The sequence below is a fragment of the Dryas octopetala genome, chromosome 6 (genome assembly GCF_963921425.1).
Source record: "Dryas octopetala chromosome 6, drDryOcto1.1, whole genome shotgun sequence".
Taxonomy (NCBI): domain Eukaryota; kingdom Viridiplantae; phylum Streptophyta; class Magnoliopsida; order Rosales; family Rosaceae; genus Dryas; species Dryas octopetala.
In genome coordinates this window covers 16,807,290-16,829,559 of record NC_141371.1, presented here as the reverse complement: position 1 = coordinate 16,829,559, position 22,270 = coordinate 16,807,290, and the positions used below count along the sequence as shown (strand labels likewise).

At 35.0% G+C, this 22,270-nt stretch overlaps 1 protein-coding gene across 1 annotated transcript; it reads left to right on the top strand.

The window, feature by feature from the left end:
* Positions 1–6,830: 6,830 nt before the first annotated feature.
* On the top strand, positions 6,831–17,626 carry LOC147282874 (uncharacterized). The gene is given in 5 exon segments (XM_086248293.1): positions 6,831–6,849; positions 7,569–7,742; positions 7,745–7,881; positions 7,884–8,381; positions 17,480–17,626. Coding segments are annotated over 5 exon segments (975 nt in total).
* Positions 17,627–22,270: the final 4,644 nt, after the last annotated feature.

Below are 22,270 nucleotides of genomic sequence, written 5' to 3'. Positions count from 1 at the left end.
AATTTATACATGAGCTCCACTAGAACTCTATACAACTCTTTTAGAGTGATGACTGATGAATACCCCTAAAGAGAAATTATAACTATTGAATTCAAGAGGGAAAGGATAACAAAAGAGTCTTGAATTCAATAATTAACTCAACATAGAGTTCATCATAACTATATGACTTAGTTGACCAGAAATCTTTCTTCAACTCTTGGAGAACTAAAATTCTGAATCCATTTTGCCTCTCTAATTTCGACAAGCAAAGGATGGGGAATGACACAGTTAAACATTTCAGAAAGTGGCTAAATCTATAGTAACCCGGAAAGATGGGTATTGCTATGATTCAACTTCAATTACAACAAATCAATCAAAACCCATCAAGGAATACAAATCAACTGAAACAGAGACCGAGACAGAGAGATCGATATTACACATATTACACAATGACATTTATGTTGTTATTCTACAAAATGACAGAGAAAAATCATACAAATTAAGAACAGTTAATGAACAAAATTAATAATAATTAAGAACAAAAATTCCTATTAAAAATCCTAGTTCATGAGATTAAACCAAGCAAGAAAATTTTAAAAAGAGATGACATGAAAGGAATCAACCTCAAAAAACAAACGAATCTAACCTCAAATCCCTCCAAAGTAAACCCACAAAAAAATTACAAAAAAAAGAAAAAAAAAAAAGATAACAAAACACAAATTCAGCAACGTAGAGGAAATAATCAAGAACTTCATGTGAGAACCCTAGCACAGAGGAAAAACAAAAGAGTAAAGTGAGGGAAAAAGCACCTGAAAGCCCAGTGTGAGCTCAGCGAAGTCAATGGTCCAGATTAGGGTTAGGGTTTCAAGCTTTCCCAAATCTTTGTGTGATTTGGTTGGAGGATAGCATAAATCCAGTGATTTCAGAAGGCATAAACGACTGAGAGTCGACATGATAAGAAGATGTGTGCAGCCATGGCGACGGTGATGAGAAGACGAGTGCGTACATGGTGGTGAAAGGGCGACACAATGGTGGTCAGGGACGGTGATGGGTGATGGCCATAATCAGAAGAGAGAAAGAGAAAGAGTGAGCAAAGTGAGAGTGCGGGAGGTCTGGGTTTTGGGAAGAAGCAAGTCTGGGTTTGAGGGCACGAGGAGGAGGAGGTCTGTGTTCTGTCTGAGGGGTTAAAGGCGCGATGGTTTTTTTCATTAACGCGGGCGTGTATTTTGTCAAATACAAACACCCGCAAATTTTTTTATTTTTCTGTAACTTGTCCAACACAACGGTTTTACTTAAAACTATTGTGTTTAATAATTTAAGAAAATTCATCCGACCAAATAGCATTGGATATGATACCTTCATATAACAGTTTATTAAAATCCGTTGTGTATTAAATTAAGATAACGGACAAAATAAGAACCGTTGTCTATTGACTGTTGTCTATTTATACAATTGTAGTAGTGACTGTTTGGTTGCTCATGGTGTTCTTATTCTGCTCACAAACTTGGGAAAAGATGGAGAAATAATTGTTGGAGAAGAGAGATCTCGCAAGGTGATTAAAAGCTATGGAAAATGTGGTGCATGATAGCCATCTGTTTAGTCTTTTGGCAAATGTAATACATGTATTAATTCTAGTCTTCTAGTTTTGACATCGGTGAAAACACAAGAGTAAAGCCAACCCATTGTAATTACTTCCTTAGACCATAGGATACTGATCTCCATTCTTTGCTAATGTTGTTTCATATTTCTATATCCTTTATTAGGTTATATCACACAATTTGCAATAGTAAAAAAGAAAAAAAAAATCCATAAAAGGATAACAAATTATAGCATTAGCCATTCATAAAAATGAGCATTTCAGAAAGAAGAAAGAAAGAATGAATGAAACTAACCTACACATAAGCCTCACATACTTCATCACTGTCAACCTCAATGCATTTTTTAGCATAATTTCTTCCAAATCCACTTTTGATAATTATGTCATAAATGATCTCATGTGTTTTTCTCCACTTTCTCATCCTAGACTCAATATGTGGATGATGCCTTGAATTGAAATCTGGGCATCTCTCATTCAAGACTTCTTAATTTGCACCATAGTTTCAGCTTTAAATGTCCCATTATCTTGGCCAAAAAAAAATAAAAAAAAAATACCATTATCACATCGCATACCACGATTAACAACATTCTCAAGTAAAGTCAACAATGTATCTTTTTCACGTTTTGTCCATACTTGTCTACTTCCTTTTAGTTGACTAGCTTGTCCATCTTTGATCCATTCCTGTGCAAAATCAAATACAAGCAACAACATTGTGTCTTAAAAGGAGAGTATTCATATCAAATCTAAAATATAGCAAGCTGCAGTAAGCTGTAAATGCATTTATATGTATTGGCTATTTCTTTAGACAAAATGATCTCTAACTTGTATACTTAGTTTTGGTTAAAATTGAAAACATCAAAATAACTGTTAAATGAAGCTTGAGCTTTCTACGATAGAAAATGAGCTAAGTTTGAGCTTTCTATGACAGAAAATTAGCTATGCTCAAGCTTTCTATGACAGAGAATGAGCTCATGTTTTTTTATTTTTTATTTTGGAGTCTGAATTCCTTGATTTCTCTCACTCTCTGTTTTCTTTCTTTCCTTCCCTCTCTATCCTTCTCTGTTACTCTTCTCTCACTCTCTCTCTCTCTCTTCTCCTCCTTCTCCCTTTTTTTTTTTCTCTCTCTCTCTCTCTCCCTCTTCCTCTGTTTTTCTTTCCTTTCTTTCTTCTCTCTTGGGTTGACTGGGGTTTTGGGGTTTGTTTTGCTAACTTTGGTTTAAAACAACCCCAGCCTTATAACATCGATCGCCTAAAGACTACCGCCTAACACACATCACCGAACACACACACACACACACACACACACACACACACACACACTTCTCCACCGCCAAGCCTTACTAAAGGGGTCCTATCACACAAATATTTTTGGCATAAATTTAATTTAGACACATAACTATATATGTCATTTCAACGGGGTCCATGAACTTTAAAATATTTCAAATATACACCCGATTTATTATCTAAATTGAAAAATGGACTTCCGTTCATCGATTTGTTGAGAAATCAGTTAAATGTCAGCTTGGCTTTTGCTGACAGAGATTAATTGACGACGTGGTGCCAACTCAGCATACCTTTCCTGCCAAATGAGCGACACATGTCCACCTGACACGGGCCCACAAACCCATCACCTCTTTCTCGCTCGTCGAATGCTCTTCTGACCATTTAGTCACCCAAAAACATCATGTTTTTCTCCAAATTCAAATATAAATCTCTCACCTGTGTTCGACGAGCGAGAAAAAGATGATGAGTTTGTGGGCCCGTGTCAGGGGTTAGGTGGACAGGTGTCATCGTGTCGCTTATTTGACGAAAAAAGTTTGCTGAGATGGCGCTACATCGCCAAGTAATCCTGGTCAGCAAAAGCCAAACTGACATTTACCTAATCTCTCAACGAATCAATGGACGAAAGTTCATTTTTCAATTTAGATAGTAGATCGGGTGTATATTTGAAATATTTTAAAGTTCGTAGACCCCGTTGAAATAGCATATATAGTTATGTGTCTAAATTGAATTTATGCCAATATTTTTTTTCAATAAAAATATATATAAAATAAGTTTATATTATATAACATAAATATAAATATAAATATAAATAAAATGTAATTAAATAAACACATATAATATAATTAATTAAAAAAATAAAAAGACATTATTAATAAACATAAACATTTTTGTTAAACACCAAAATAATTTGATCTTAAAAACTAGGTCATTACAAATTTTATGCAAAAAGACCCTGATGAGGCTTTGGAGTTTCTTGATGAAATTGTTGAAAAAGCCCACCAATGGACTGCACCTAGTCCATTTGAGAACACTGACCGATCTAGGAATGTTACATCTCCTGCTAATAAAGAAATTTACCAATTAAGAGAGGAAGATAATTTAAAAGCAAAATATTAGGCTTTGGCTAACGAAGTAGCTTCTTTAAATTTTGAAAAGTCTAATGTGCCTCAATCTGTTTATCATACTGTTTCTCAGCATAATTAAGTTTGTGATGTTTGTTATGAGATTGGTCACTCTGTTCAAAATTGTCCAACTTTTCAGGTGAGGAAAGGAGCTCATGAAGAACATTGTGCTACTTTGGGGAGTTATCAAAAGTCATATTCTCCTTTTTCTCAAACATACAATCCTGCAACAAAGAATCATCCAAATTTTCATTGGAACAATCAGCCTTCTCAATCTCAGGTAAGTATCCTTAACCAACAATTTTCTGCACCTAATGCATTTCCTTCTAAACCATCATTGAGTAACACACTTCAATCTTTCATAGAAAAATCAAAAGTGTGATTTTATGTTTGGTAAATGATGGAAGAAAATAAAGAAATTAAAAGCCAAATTTTCAACTAGACTAATTCTCTGGCTGTGCATGAAAAAGCAAAATTTCCTTCTAATACTGAACGAAATCCAAAAGGTGTAAATTCTTGTGAAATTGTTGAGCATGTTGATTCTATTACTCTTAAAAGTGGTAATATAATTGATAATACACCTCTGAAAAAGGAATCTGGAAAAAATAAGAGAAAGTAATGAGCTTGACAATTCAAAATTGGGTGAAGTTGCTGATGATTGTCCTTTGTTTTCACCTTTTCCTAAGGCTTTACTTCCTTTAAAGAGAGTGAGTCAAAATTCTGAAATTTCTAGCCACATGTGATGCTTATATTCGTTGTAGGAGTGGTGCGATGTCATTGAGTTTTGGCAATATGACAATGGAAATTAACATCTTTAATATGTTCAGGCTAGGTAGCCATATGACGATGATGACTATGAAGTAGCAAATCTAATTAACATTCTCTCCCTGTCTCCGAAAACGAACTGAGAGCTTTATTGAGCTCGATAGAAAATTGCGTTTATAATAGGCGTTAACGAGACTGAACAATGAGGGGGATTTTCCCTAATTAGGAAAGATTGAATGTGTTATATCATGTTCTTGGCTGCTGAAAGACGAGTTTATCACATCCCTGCTTCTACTAGATTAGATTTCGGTTGTTTCAGTTACAAGAAGAGAGACGGTTGGTGTTGCGGTTGTGACGGTTGGTGTAGTGAGAAGTTGAATTGTGAGACCCTATATTTTTTAAAGATTTATATTAAATATTTTGAAAATTTATTTTAAGATTTTGGGAATTTAGTTGGAAAATAAAAAGGTTTTGAGTTAATTGGGCTTGACCCGAAAGTTGACTTTTAAAATTAGTGGGCTTTTGGTTTTGAATTTGAACTCATTGGATAGATCTCGATCCCACGAGAACGTAGACATAAAGCACACATAAATTGAAGTTACGGTTTGAGAGTTACAGGCGTTTGAAGTGAGGGGCAAACTTGTAATTTTGCTTTGGGCTAAGTTTTAAAACCCAAAACTGAAATTTATTTTTCAACTCTCTCTCTCTCTCTCTCTCTGTGACCTTCTTCTTCTCTTTCTTCCTCTTCCTTGCACGCGGCCTCACCATTGAAGGCAGTGGTCCGGCCACTTTCCTGTTGAAGCAGAACAATCGTCGTGATCCCCTCGTGCCGGCCATCCATCCCCGAGCCTCCCCTTGCCAGCTAGCTGCTCCCATGCGCAAAAATCGCTGGAGAAGCCAGTAGCCACCGCCAGCCATTTTCGTCGATTCCGGCCACCGTTGGCCGTGATTCTTGAGAGGTTTTACTCCTCTAAGTATAGGCTTTCACTCCCCCTTGGTTTAGTTGATCAATTTTGAGTAATTTTGTGAATTGAAAATTTGAGTTTTATTGTTGAAATTGCAAAGTCGTTTACTTGTTGAAATTGCAAAGCCATTTAGTGTGGAAATTGCAATTGAGCAAGGTTTTATTGTTCTTGTATCTCCTTAGTTTTTGTTTGTCTTTTTGTTGTTTAATTATTAGTATAAATATCAAATATGTTTGGTAGGAAATTTGAATCAAGGTATGAAAAACTTAAGAAAAAGAAAAACTAATTCAATCTAAAAAATGAGCTTTTGATAAGTTTGTTATTAACAATAAAGAACCAATTAAGCCAATACCCAAATCAAGGACCAAGTCAAGAACCAAATCAAGAGCCAATTCAAGAACAAAACCAAGAATCAAGCCAAGAACAAAACCAAGAACCAAGCCAAGAACCAAGTCAAGAACCACACCAAGAACCAAGCCAACGTACAACTAGGCCAAGAACCAAGTCAAGAACCAAATGAAGATGTAACAAATATTTATGATCCTTGCCAATGGAAAAACATCAATACAAACATAAGAAATTTATTAGTGGAAAGAGGTCCCATTAAAGACTTTGAATTCAATTTTCCTAACGATGAAAACTCTAGACATTTCTCTACAAGACATTACAATCGGAAATTACCAAATGGAGAAGAACGTGAAAGAACATGGCTAGTTTATTCAAAAGAGTTGGATAGATCTAGTATATTGTTTTTGTTGTAAGCTATTTAATTCAAAGACTAGTAGAAGTCAATTGGCTAATGAAGGATGTAAAGATTGGAAAAATCTTAGTGAAAAGCTAAGAAGTCATGAACCAAGTATTGAACATGTGACTAATATGGGTAGTTGGATAGATTTAGAATTAAGATTGGAAAAAAATAAAACAATTGATAAAAAGTTACAAGAACACATTAACAAAGAGAAAGAGCATTGGAAAAAAGTATTATTAAGAATTATTGCAGTTGTAAAAAATCTTACCAAAAACAATTTGGGGTTTCGTGGAAAAAATGAGAAGATATATCAATAAAATAATGGAATTTTTTTAAGCTTTATAAAAACAATTGCAGAATTTGATCCAACAATGGAAGAACATCTTGAACGTATAAAAAATGGTGATGTTCATAATCATTATCTTGGTTGTAACATACAAAATGAATTGATAGATATGTTAGCATGTGCAATTAAAATTGAAATTCTTAAAAAAGTTAAAGAGGCAAAATACTTTTCAATTATACTTGATTGCACACCAGATATAAGTCATCATATGCATGAACAAATGTCTCTTATATTACGTTGTGTGGATGTTTCAAAAAGTCCAATAACTATATGAATTTTTTTTAGAATTTTTAAAAATAGATGATACATCAGGAAAATGACGTTTTGATGAAACTTAATTATAGGTAAAATAACTTATCTTGAACTTAATATTAATGACATAAAAGGACAAGGATATGATAATGGATTTAACATCAAAGGAAAAAATCGAGGAGTACAAAAAAGATTGTTAGAAATAAATCCAAGAGCATTTTACACTCAATGTGGTTGTCATAATCTTAATCTTGTACTTTGTGACATAGCCAATTCTTGTTCTAAAGTTAAAACATTTTTTGGAGTGTTACAACGTGTATATAAATTATTTTCTTCTTCACCTAAGCGGTGTAAATTTTTTGAAGATAATGTAACTAGTTTAACTGTTAAAGCATTGTCACAAACACGTTGGGAAAGTTGTATAGCAAGTGTCAAAGCAATAAGATACCGAGCTCCACAAATTAGATATGATTTACTCCACAAATTAGTGACATAGATCCTATATCAAAAGGTGAAGCCGAAACATTATCAACATATGAGATTGAAAACTTTGAATTTTTATTGGGCATGATTATTTGGTATGACATATTATTTGCTATTAACTCAGTTAGTAAACACTTGCAATCCAAAGACATGCATATTGATATTGCCATACACCAATTAAAAGGCTTGATTTCTTTCTTTGAAAATATAGGGAAAATGGATTTGAATCTGCTTTGATTTTAGCTAAAGAGATTGTACTTGAAATGGAAATAGATCCTATTTTTCGTGAAAAACATAAGGTTTATAGAAAAAAACAATTTGATGAGAATGTGAATGATGAAACAACTCATCAGCTGAGGAGTCTTTTAGAGTTAAGTATTTTTTTTTATATATAATAGATCATGTTATTTCTTCACTTCAAAGTAGGTTTGAACAATTTCAAACATATGAACAAGTTTTTGGTTTCTTATATGATTTGAAAATTTTAAAGTCATTAGTCAATGATGATTTGAAAAGTAAGTGTCTTAATCTTGAAGAGTTTTTAAAAGATGACAACATTTCTGATATTGATGGATTAGATCTTCTTCAAGAATTAAATGTTTTAAGAGAAATGTTACCAATAGAAACAAAAACTCCAATTGAACTACTCAATTTTACTGCGAGGTTTGATTATTTTTCAAATGTTTGGATTGCATATAGAATATTATTGACAATACATGTAACTGTCGCTTCTGCAGAACAAAGCTTTTCAAAATTAAAACTAATAAAAACTTATTTACGGTCAACTATGTCACACGAAAGATTATATGGGTTAGCCATGTTATCTATTGAAAAAAATTTGGTAAAACAACTTGAATATAAAAATTTAATCACTAATTTTGCATCTCAAAAAGCAAGAAGATTGATTTTTCAATGATTTTTTTAAAATATTTTTGAATAATATATTTGGAAGGCCTCTGTGTAGTTTCGCCTTAGGCCTTACTTTCCATTGAGCCGCCATTGCTTGTACTTATACGCTATCGCTACACCGAACGATTCGTATACTTGCGAGATATAACTTGGTATTTATTTCTAAATTCCAAGTAAAACAAGTTATACAAAAAGTGGCAACAGTTGTCACACTTGTATTCTTTTATTTTGCTTTCCTTACCAGTAGTCAATCCTTCTTCCTGTTTAAAAAGTCCAATTGGAATCCTAGTATTACAGCTTAAGGTTCACAAATTAATGCACAATATTTAACAAACTTCTTTCAATTTCTTTTAACTAAAACAAATGCCAGAACCTAGAATAAACCAAAACGCACATACACTACAACTAGTTGCATGCATATTTCATAATTGATCAGCACACAACCACACTAGTTCACAACTGGTGTTTTCTTCCAAGCTTCTGAATTCCCTAGAGAATGCAAAGCAATACATAGATTAAAGGTTGTGAAGACAGAAAATAAAAGGAAAACATAGATTACAAGATTATCCATTTTTTCCTTACTGTTGGAGTTAATAAAATGCAAAATGAGTAGACTAAGTAGGTTTTTGTAAAACAAAGTCTAGACTAAGTAGATTGCTCACATACCAACATGCAGATTTTCAGACCCCTGAATCATACCATCAAAAGATTCAAAAGTATTGTGACTAAGTAAAGCCTGCATATACCAAAACGAAAAAAATTATTGTGACTTTTCTTTTAGACTAGACAATGCCGGCACAAACAACTAAGAATAGTCCTTAATTCTAAAGACAATTAAATCCCTTCCCTGAATTTCAAAATTCCAAAAATATATGTAAAACTATGGTCATTAATTTCTTGGGTCACCAATGTTAGGGCAACTAGAAAACTAGTTCTTGATATTTATGAAAAGAATGCTCAGAAGACGACAAAGCACTAAAATTTGAAGAACTTAGGCCTTCTACAATGGCAAAACCCAAACCCATTTTGGCCATCAAAAAGTGTCCAAAATTTGGGTTTCAGCAACACTAATTAATGGTGCTGAAACCCAAAATGAATTTCAGTATTTTTCACCCATTTAACTCATGTATAAATTTGATTAAGTGTCCGTTAATTTAAAGTTTATGAACTTTTACGATTATGAATATTATATTATTGTTAATAGTTTAATTAGCACGCCCTTCAAAATGATACTAATATTAATATATTACTATAAAATGATTATGAATATTGAAATTGTTGTGTAAAAGAGAGAATGATGTGAGAAAAAACTAAGAATAATGAGGTATATATAGAAATTTTTGTTTACTAGCCGTTATAAAATTAGGGGGAATTTTATGGCATTTTTTTCCATTTTTAATGAATAAAAAAAAAACAAATAATGGCATAATCTGAGCCTTTGATTTGCAACAGGCTGTAGGTCTCAACCTTTGAAAAAGTCATAAAGCAGGTCTCACCCATGTGCTAGGCCACGTCAGCTTTTGGGTTTGGGTTTCCTGGTCCCCCATATTTGGGTTTCTCCTTTGGGTTTTGGGTTTATTTGGGTCATCTTTTCCGGTCCATTGGTGATCAAAAAAGCCATAAAGTGTCACGTGTACTACAAAATTTGGCTTAGGAATATTCATTTTCATATACAATGAGTGGCTACTACTACTCTACTGCATGCCTTTACAAGACACATGTGCAACTTCCAATATAATGATCAATCAAATATATAGTTTATGTGTGGGTTTGTTTAGGGCCAGCAATGCTAGAGCTAATTAATATTTTGACAACAGAGATTAAGATGGATAGATAGGTCCCACCAAATTGCCTTATTATTGAGGCTGAAGCTAAAGAAACCTGAAAAATTAGTTCCAAATATATATGTACCATCGTTACAATTAAGCCCAATGTATAGTTGTCTAGTGTAGCTAGCAACTATCTAATGCGGCCCATGATTTTGACCATCTATTTCATTTCCATAGCATTAGCTTGGCCTTGGAGAACCAACCTACACAACATATATTGTTGTTTTCTAATTTTTATTATACAAGACCCTTCCTTAGACTCTTTGGTTTGTTTCCAAATCATCATATGGGTGGCCTGTTACATCCATACTAGAGCTAATTATTTGGTTGGTTGTAGAAATTCATTTTTCATATTAGGAAAATAGAGGTAAAACGAAAACACCCATTTGATCAGAAAAAACCAAAACAAAGAAAACACACAAAGGAGAAGCTCAGCCCAAATTAAGCATCAGGCTAACAAAATCAGTACAAAAAGACAAAAAACAAGAACCCAAGAGGAACTAAAAGGCTAAACAAATGAAACATCTCAACAACACAAATGTCACATTCATTATTACAATTATTAAATGTGATACCCGGAAATTTTCAAATTTATTTTGAGATTTTTCTTTATTTTCTAAAATTTTTTATAGAATTTATTTGTTAGAAAATCAAAGTTTGCCACCTTGAGCTTTAATTGTTTGACTAATTTTGACTAGGGTTTTGACCCAAGTTAGACCTTTAAAAGGTAGTACTTTTACTCACAAATCCAACGGTGCAAGTCTCATATTATTCCGAGTCCGGGAGATTATTTTATGAATTTCCCAAATTTTCTTTTTCTTTAAAGCATTTTATCTTAGTTTGTGGAGCTTGAAATTTTTGAAATTTTTTTAAGGGAAAATTGGTAATTTGACTTCATAGTTAATTAGTACTAGTCGATACGAGTCCGTAGTATTTTTCGAGGTATTTTTCTGAGTCCCGAGCTATTTTTAATTAATTTTTGAAGTTGAGAAAAATAAGAAGAAGAAAATAAAATAGAAAATCACCAGATCGCGCCATGTGGCACGATCTGGAGCGTCCATCGCTGCATGGCAGCAAGATCTGATGGCTGCATGTGCAGCCAAGTGTCAGGGCATGCGCCATGTGTCACTTCCTCATTGCTCCAAGTTGTGACGATTGACTTGAGTCAACTCGATCAACTCGGTTGACTCACTCTCTCTCCCTTATAAATAGTGCACCCCCCTAGCTGATTTTCACAATTCAACCGCATGCTTCCCAAGAAAGAGCTTCTCTCTCCTCTCTCCTCTTTCTTCTTTTCTCTCTTCTTCAATCTTGTTTTGAGTTTATTTTGAGTTCTTGAGCTCTGATCGACGATCCGATTTCGCCCACACAATCGTGGTGATGAGCTCTTCAATTCTAGTAGTGTTAAGGCTATATTTTGGTGAAGTTTAAAAAAAATCATTTCTGAACTCCATAGGTAAAATCTTGATCTCTGTCGAACTTTTGCTAAAATTTTGTTAAATTAATCTCTTGTTAATTAGGCTATTTTAATCTTATTACTTAGCAAGTCTAGTAGTACCGAGACTCTACCCATGAGAATTCTTCAACAGGTATACTCTTAACCCAGCTTATTTTAATCTGATGTTATTTAAGTTGTGGTTATAGACGGAACGTCGTTAAACTGTTGTTATCAAATGAACTGAATAAATATTGAGGTCATATTAGTGGTAACCAAATAACGTGATGACTAAGGTAAGTCCATGAGCATACAGGCGTTGGGTACTAAGCCAGAGCTCCCTCAGTTTCCCCATGCACTGACCTAGTCACGTTGTAGGTTCATATCTGATCAACCTCTTCGACAATAAATTAAAATAGTTAGAGAAACCACACGGTCTGACATGACTGTTTGCCTCGGGGTGCAAGGTCATGAAGGATTAAGAATTTAAAGAAGCCTAGCAATTACGCTAAGTGTCAAACCTCTGAATTATACCTGGTCTTAATAGACAAGATCATCGATTTACCTGAAGACCGTTTTTAACACCAGTTGTTGTCAAACTAGGAACTCCAGTTACCTAAAAGAGATCATTGCGACATGGCAAATTGTGATTTGTACTCGAGAACAGGCAAAAACTTTGGACGCTAGGTAGGGGGACAACACACTCTGACTAGTGGATTTCCTGCATGTACTATATAATAAATACTGTGTGATAAAGATGCATGTTTTTTATTGGCATATCTGCTTGGTTTTATGATGAGGGGAATGATGATTGTTATGCATATTCTTGTGAGATTGTTGTTTTGTTTGACTTGAGAGTGAAAGGTCCTTTACGGTAGACCCTGGGTTTCAATCCCCAAAACCTCATGAGGGGTTGTATGGACGGACTGATCGATTGTCCTTCTTGGGAGGCCAATCTAGGCAATATAACCATGAAATGGCCACTTTTGCTACCCTGTGTCCCAGTCAAATGACTGCAGGACTTTGTTATGTTTTTGTGAGAGGGTAGTTAGCCCCAACGGCTGGTCAACAGGTATGATTCTGAACTTGGGCCCGGAAAAGTGTGTGAGCATGCTACTAATTTTACAAAGTTTGACAACTAGTTTGTGTTGTGCATTTGATTTTAAATTATCTCAAACTATTGTTCAATCCTAGCAGGAAGTTCCCTGAGGGGGAGTAATGAACGTATGTGATGTTCACCCCTACATTGTTGTTTTTCTCCCTCTTAGGTGCTGCGCGTTGGACTTTGACGGCCTCGATTGAGGGGTGGTGGTGCGGTCTCGAGCTTGTCAACTCCTGTGTTCCTGTTTAGTCAGTATATTTCCTTGGGCAGGTCCTTGGTGACCTTTTAATATCTTTATATACCCTTGGTCATATCCTATATATACACTGAGTCCTTGGGTTGTCTACTTTTGAATTATCGAGTCTATATAAACAGTTTCTTTGAAGTTACTCTAAAGAATAGTAGCTCCGAGGGTTGGTTTAATTATGAATTAATTATTTCTATATTTTTCCGCTGTAAACTCAAGCACTCTGATCCAACCCATTTTACTAAACCAAAAGGCTTAACCTATTTTGCGAATATTTGGGATTATAACATTGGGGGATTGGTTGTTGTAGTCTCAGGTATTCTCAAGATAGGTGCCTCTGTTACGTACTCGGGTTTTGGAGCGTGACATTAAATCCATCTAAGCATCGATTGTCAATTACAAGCACATAAAAAGTGACCAAATAGTCAATTGAAAGGAAACCAACAACCTAAAGTACATATACAATAAAACCTCTCTATAGTAATAATGTTGGGACCAAACCAATTTTATTGCAATGAGGTTATTACTTAATAGAGGTGTAGTTACAAAAATTATTTTTTGACTTAGTTATCCTTAATGAAAGTTGTATGAATACAAAGTACTGCATTAATAGTGGAGCATGTCAATTTTCAAGATGTAGACATTGGGAAAAGAGAGACACCTAGTCTCAAATAGCTAGTGCGTGTATGTACCCACGAGCTCAAAGACGTGGCAGCAATGCTAAAGAATAAATATATCATTGTCTCATACAACTTCTGAGAAATATTTTATTTCATCTTAAGTTTTTATTGTGACATGACATATTTTTGGTCTTATTGACAATTATTACAATGTAGAGGCCAAGTTTCTTAAGACGAGACCTGAAAAAATTACAACTTTTGTTTCTTTTCTGGATAACTAGAAAGTCCAAGTTCGACAAAAATTCAGTTAAAAGTAAATTTTGATCTCGGCATGACCTTTCCTTTTGGTGATACTTGCCTAGAAAATTTCAAAAACCAGTCTACTAAGACCGAATCTATGTACTTTATGGGCCTAGGGCTTCTACTTAAGTTCCATTTTAATTTAAATATGGAGGTTAACCAGTTAAAGTCCAACAACATGACTAGGTCAGGGCTGGAGACTGGGAGAGCTCTAGCCTAATGTCCAGCAAATGTATGCTCACGAACTGACCTCAACATCATGTCGTTCGATTACTTTAAAAAGGTGGCCTCAATCCGTTATTAAGTTCGTTTATTAACACATAAGTCCGTTTACAAGATTAAGTCTGTTTACCTAATTGTGTAATCAGTTTGCAGCAATTCTATAATCCAATTCTCATGCATAATTAGTTATTCTACTATAAATCCAACTTTGAATAGTCATGCTAATAATTCAACTTGAAAAGAAAGGTTTAGGAGAGCAAATATTCAGTTGTAAACCTCCTTAGCTTAATCTCTGAACCAAAGAATTGCTCAACTTAGAACTATACAACTTAAAAAGAACTTAACTAAACCAAATCAATCGCAACTGTTCATTCCGTGTGGAGGCAGTCACTATAGCGAACGGGTCATTTTGACTTGCATGCTTCCTATCCGAGTCGGTCTACCCATTTCGGCTCACAAAGTGTGTGACCCGCCGGATATTTTTCGACCCAATTTGTGTTTTAGCCTCTGTTAGTACATTTTTAGTGCAATTTGTTCCATATTGAAAACTTAGAACTTTTTCCCACCCCCTTGTGCCTATAAATAAATATCATTGTACCTCATTTTCACTTGAACCACCAAGTAAAGTTAGAGTTACTCACTCTTTGGTTCTTTAATTAGGAGTCTTTCTAAGAAGAGACATATCAAAAGAGAAGAAAATTATCATAGTTTAAAAGTTTTCTTTGGAGAGCTTGCCAAGGACAAGGAATCCTAGAGTTGGAGTCTAGCTTTGGATGTCTACAACTAGGTAAGTATTTTAATATTTCTGTTTTATTTAATTATTCTCATAGTTTAAAAGTTTTCTTTGGAGAGCTTGGCAAGGAGGAAGAGTCTTAGAGTTGGAGTTTAGCTTTGGAGGTATATAACCAGGTAAGTATTTTAATATTTCTATTTTATTTAATTATTTTTAGGCTTTAATTTTAGAATGCATGCTTAGATTAATTAAGTAGGATTTATTTATTAATTAAGCATGACTAGGTTTATTTTAGAGATTTAATTGCTTAATTTATTTAGTGAATTAAGCATGATTAGTTGTAACCTTAATTAAAGATTTAATTTAAGGCTAATAACATGCATGTTAGGCTTAGCATGACCCTATGGTAGAGATTAAGTTGGATTTAAGCTATTATTCAAGTTCGATTAATTAGCGGAATATGTTGAAGAAATACTAATTTATTGAACTATTTGTATAGTACTTAGGTTTGATTTATTCTAACCTAAATTAATTTATGGAATTGCTTTTGAACGAAAGCAATTAGCAAGTGGTTTGACTTTAAGATAAAACTTGAAACTAATAAACCCTAAAGACTAGAGTTTAGTCCACTTAGGACTAGAGTCTTTAGGAGCGTGTGACCTAAAAGAATGGGTCATAGCGAGATTGTGTTGAACTTAACTTTTGACTAAGTTTCGTATTGTTGGACACTAGGAACACCAGTTACCAAATCATTTCTTTGTGACGTGACAAGAAGGAGATGGATTCGAAACATATGCGGATGCATAGGCAAGAAGAGCATTGGATTCTAGGTAGAGAGATTTATCCTACATTCCAGACTATGGACTTTGTGTGTGTATGTGTAGTTTTAAACTTTTAATATCCCACGTATTATGTTTATTACGATTGGTTTGAGAGTTGAGGTAGCGTTGTACGTGACCTTCAGATTCAAATCTCTAAACCTTCTAGAAAAATTGATCAGTACATTATGAGGAGCTTAGCCAAGCCAATACGTGGCTACGTGTGCATGTGCGAAAGCCAAGCCAATACGTGGCTACGTGTGCTTGTGCGAAGCGGAGACCCATGATTAATATCCCACGTATTATGTTTATTACGATTGGTTTGAGAGTTGAGGTAGCGTTGTACGTGACCTTCAGATTCAAATCTCTAAACCTTCTAGAAAAATTGATCAGTACATTATGAGGAGCTTAGCCAAGCCAATACGTGGCTACGCGTGCATGTGCGAAAGCCAAGCCAATACGTGGCTACGTGTGATTGTGCGAAGCGGAGACCCATGATTGATTAGGTGGCAATGATACGGTATCTCAATTTTGAGTTCCTATTTCTGTTTACCATAGCACTCTCGATGTGGATGTTATTTCTTTTAATAGCTGGGCATAATTGTACCTAACGTGTATCAACCATCATGTATGAATGATTTCTTATGAAATTGCATGATTATAATTATGTACATGTAAAGCCAAGTCATAAATGTTTTGAAAGGATTTCAAAAGAAAAGTTTGAAGAACTTATTTTGATGGTTTGAGGATTCGTAAGAAAATGATTTTCACTATGATTTACATTGAAGAGATTTTGTGGTTTTCAAACCTAACAGGGTCCCCTGAGGGGAAGCTATGATCATATGTGATGCTTACCCTCTACATTTGTTTTGTTCCTTGTTTATTGGATGTTTTATAGGTACGAGTATAGTAAAGAGACGAACTTGGTCGAGTAGAGCAACATCTTGAGACTTGTCAACTTCCTTGATTCATTTGTTAATGTCATTTAATTATTCTCTCGTGTTAAGTATTTTTTAAATGAATTTTCTCCATTGTTTGGAGTTGGTTTTTGAGCTATTTACTTTTATTTTACGTTTGTGTAGCTTTATTATATGTTTGCTATATATTTCGAATTTATCTCATTCTTCAAAGTTGCAATAAACGGGGAGTCAAAATGACAAGTGCAACCCGAGTATGGATCTTAAATCTCAACAATAAGGAAATGGTTTTATTACAATTGGCCCATAATTTTTTTTAAATTTATGTGTGTTCAATTGACACCATTCACAAAATAGTGGAGCAATTTTCAAGTGATGATACAAGCCTAATGGTGTGCTTAACTCAACAATTGACACGAATATCACTATAACTTTTTAGTCTGATACATTGCAAGTGATGTCATGGATCTGCCAGTAGCAGCAGAGCCAATATATACCATTTATATAGAATAATGCTTGTAGGTCCACACTGAGGTCCAAACAGTGGTGTTATGCCCAATGGAAACGTGTACTTACACAACCGTTGGTATAATAGTGGCTGCACAGTGGCCATTACAGTGGGACACCATTGACAGTGTGAAATGAAGCTTAGGACCCTATAGAAAACGGTGATAAACAGATGAAATTCTTGTAGTAATCAAAGGGTCTCTGTTATTTCTACATGTATGTTTTCTAAAAACAAATATTTTTCACTCTTTGTATTTTAATGTCATGAAAACACGTTTTCTTTTTGTATGTTTTTGGCAGATGTTATGGAAACTGAAAGAGGAGGAAACTAAAATGCAACTGCAACTGGCGAAGCAGCTGCTGCCACAGGAAACACTCCTGGAGAGCAATTGGAAAGAGACAAGGCACTTCTATTGGATAAATTCAGTGGAACATAAGAGGAATTGAGAGAGATATATGAAAGAGAATTAAAGCCCGCTTGGATTGGGGATTTGGATTTAGATTTCAAATTCATGTATTTCAAATCCTATTGTTTGGATAAAAAAAAAATATAAGGATTTCAATTTAAGAATTTTTTATTTTTATATATATTGCAATATATGATAAATATATATTGGTTGGAGGGGTCGTCGGAAAATTTGGTAGGAGGGTCGCCGGAAAAATTGTCCGGAGGAGGTCGTCGGAAAAGTTGGTCGAAGGGTCGTCAGAAAAGTTGGCCGGAGGGTTGCCGAAAAAGTTGGCCTGAGGGTCGCCAGAAAGTTGGTCGACGGTGGTTGCTAGAAAGTTGGCGATGGTGGTTGGAGATGATGAGAGAGAGAGAGAGAGAGAGAGAGAGAGAGAGAGAGAGAGTGTGTGTGTGTGTGTGTGTGTGTGTGTAGGGTGGTGGGATTTCAAATACCTAGTTTGAGAAGGTATTTGAAATCCATAGATTTGGGCCTCTAAAATCCACCATGGATTTGGGCCAAATTCAAATTCATTACTTACATTGAATCCAAACATGAGGATTTTGATTTGAGGATTCCAAATCCAAATCCACCCCATGAAATCCAGGTTTCCAAACGAGCCCTAAAATAATTAAAAAGAATTAAATAATTTAAAATTGTAAAAGACCGATGATACCCTCCATGGTTGCTGTAACCAACCACAGCGGCGGTCCCATTGGTGGATAACTGGAGCCCTTGACGGTCCCGATCACCCCACCCTCTAATCATCATTTTCCCTTGACTCTAAGTATATAACTATGAGGATGATCAAGAGGACGTTATGTTTCACAACCTGAAAGCTATTTCCTTCTTTTATTTGGCTTGTTGGTTGGTAGTTTGATATTCAATACAACTAGGTGTACAAAAATACCGAAAAACTGAGTTTCAAACCGAACAGATCGGTTTGATTTTCTTTTTTCTTTTTTTTTTGGATAACCGATCACAAGGAAATGAAGGTAGCACCTTATCCACCAGACTGACAAGTTCTAATGAGCTTATTCTTCCCATATATATAATATATATTTATACATATGTTAGATAATAAAATTAATATTAAATAAAATTAACATATTTGGTTTAAGTTGTTTTAGTTTAGAAAAATTCAAACCTATTTGATTGAATTGATTTGCGATTTTGGGCAAAAATCAAACCAATATGGATCGTGGCATCCCAAGTTTTAATGTATTATCCTTAAATGTGAAAAAAGAAATTTAAAGATTTTTAAGTTTGAAATTGAATTATTTCAGTATGGCCTAAAACAGAATAAAACAAAAGTTTTAGAAGGTTTTTTTAGTTATTTTTGAAATATTAGAGATGTTGTAATTTTAATTAAAAAATTAATAAAAAAGAGATTAGCATCACTGACACCGACGCAACGATTCTCCAATCTCTCACAAGGTAAACTTATAAAGTTATTGTTACCCCCAAAACTCACGGCGAAATACTGTTGGGAATCCTGGCAAGTAGTACTGTAGTCCTAGTAGTTGTGAGGGCACGCTATTGTTCTCGGTCGAGATAGCCGTAACAGAAATGGTTTGAATTCGTTTGATTGGTTGTGTGATTTGCGCAGGTTCCTTCTTCTAAAATCAAGTGATTGTATGGCAAGTATGGAACATGGACTTGCCAAAGGTTCAAACTGCCTTGATCCTTAAGGACTTTTTAAACATCATTGGTTTATGTGATTGTGGCTTCAAACTCATAAGTACGGTGAATGGTTTGCTCGGTGATTGGCTACGTAATAAAATAATGAACTTTGATGAAAAACATATGCACAATCTGATTGTCTTGGAAATGAAATATAATGATAGTTCTAACAATGAACCTCATGATAAATACATGAACCTTAATTGTCGAAACTTAAGGAAAAATCAATACCAAGGATAAACCCCAGCAGAGCTACAAACAAGAAGTGCTAAAACATGCATAAGAACTCGAAATAATCAAATACTTAAAGACTTCGAGCAATTGACTGAAAAGTTGAGAAGATGAAGATCTTGAGAAATTTGAGAGAAGGTTGAGGAACTTGGGGAGCTGAAGGGTTGAGTCTTGTTTTCAAGATTTGTGTTTTTGTGTTGATTGTGGATCTCTTTCTCTGTTGGATTCATCTCCTTTTATACTCGAATTCTTTAAGTGTGAACACTTCATTTGTGCAGCCTGTCATTGGAACTTGCTATTACCAACTCTGTATATCCGGCGGTAGAAGCTTTCCTTGAAACTTGTTCAAATATTGTCAATCTAACATATATTCTTTTGAAACTTGTTTCTAACTGAATACTGCCCATTCAGTCACTTCCAATTGTCTGGGGCCGTCATTTATGCTTCTTGGGATGTGTCAATATTTCATGTTTAATCCATCTTATGGTATTCGTTCATGGTTTTGACTTCTGACAAAAAGATGTTTTTTTGTTCTGTTGCTCGGCGAGGAATTGGTGAAGTTTTTCCGGCCGGATGAGGGAACACTTGGTAATTCCGAACATTACTTTTTTCTCGCCGAGAAAGAAGCTGAATGCTTTGCTAGAAAGTGTACATAATGATCTTCGTCCACATAGCACCTTCAGACGAACCACACGCGGTAGTTATTTAAGGATTGGGTTTATCAACAGGGCTTTTATCAGAACATGAACTAGGCCTGGCCATTGAGCTTTGGTGAATCTGGACTTGGCCATGGCTCCGGCCCAATACCAGATTATGGTGTAAACATTTATAAACCCCCGAATTCCCAAACCACAACGATCTTAATCCCAATTCTTTCAATTTCCCTACCCATGTTTCAACCTTGAAACCCTAATTTCACACACACTAGAAAACAAAAACTGCAATGAATCCTGAATCTCACAATTTCCAAATCTTCCTCCAATCGCCAAACTTCCAAATTCCAACCCAAACCCTAACTGTATCGCCAACTCAAACCCTCCATGACCTCAAGCTCTCTTTTTTCTCCCAAACCCAAACAACCCTCTACTTCACCAGCAATGGTATACACTTAAACGACTCCACCCCACTTTTCAATTCCCAAATTTCCCCCATTTCTACCTTAATTTTATGAATTAGAGCTCGCGGAGATGGTGGTGCGACTGTGGTTGAGTCCCGCGATTGTTATCTCAAAATGTATGCTGAGAGAAAACCCGATAAGGTGGACCCGAATGAGTAGAGGAGTCCAAGTGGTTGAACTGCGCTCTTTCCAACAAGCCCTTGAAGGAGCCGTGCGTAGTTGATTTTCTTGGCAATCTGTTTAACAAGGAGCCTCTTGTGGAGGCCTTGTTGGGCAAGAAGCTGCCCAAGGTCTTTGAGCACATAAAGAGATTGAAGGACATGATCACTGTTCATTTTTCGCCAATTCCAGGGTACCATCTCTTTGTACCATTTAGTGTATCATCTCACTAATAGAGGTGGGACCCACCAATACAAGTGGGGCCCACCTCTATTAGAGAGATGGTACACTAGCTAGATGGTAAAAAGAGATGGTCTCTCTAACATTTTTCATATTGGCAATGGCCCCCTGGTCATTACACCATATGACGTGGTGCAACAACAGTGGACCAGAATACAAAAATTCTGTAGAAAGAGTATACAGTAGTCAAGCACACCATTTACTAGTTTTTGTTATATTTAACAATTAATTTATTTTAAGTGATGGCAAAAAAAAAACAACAATTAATTTATTTCAATTCTTTGGATTGAAAAAAGTGTGAAAATGTCTTATGTTTAATGCTTGTCTTGTTGGGAAATTGGAGTGACAAAATAATCACATCTGATCGGATTGACTGCTTCCTATTTTCTGTTAAATAATTGAGACTTTCTGAGGGAGAATTTGGCTAATGTTACTTCCGTTTCTATCTGGTTGATAAACTTGGACTGATAAACTAAGAACTAGCAGATGCAATCGACTTGGACTGTAAACTTTAATGCAAATGGAGGTTTTGGAAGAGCATTGTGGAGGCAGATTTATCCAGGCAAACTTCTCTAGAGCTGCTCAAACTGATCACCAATGAGATCGGATTTGAAAAATTAGGCCCAACCTTAATTAGTTGAATTATCCATTAATGGTTGATAGGAGCTCGCTGATTCAAGTCCAATAAGGTCTTGCAATGCCATTGAGGAGGGGTTCCTATAATTCCCTGAACTAATTTATTTCTGATCAAGAGGAGATGAAAGATGAATAAGGAATATGAGATCGATTGGAAGGGTTGGGGAGAAGAAATTAAAAGAAAAAATTGGATAAGATGATAGGGTAATTTGGATTTTAGAGGGATAAGATGGTCCTTCAATAAAAATAAATTTTATTTGATATTATAAATAAATAATGATGTACACAAGTAAAAAAACATAGTGATAGGTACTAATTAATATTGCCACATAGGATTGAGGTATAATTTCATTTTCCTTCCCCATATATTTGTAGAAAGAAAAAAGACTCGGGCTAAATCCACCACCCTCAGCTTTTGAGTTCACCACCCTAACATATTCTGTCAAATTTTTTTCTATTTTACCCTTTCTTGTAAAATAAAGATGAAATCACCAACACTCATTCGATAGTTATCTACCGAAACCTCTACCAATGTTCGACAAATAACTACCGAATAATCCACCAAAGTTCAACAGATACCTG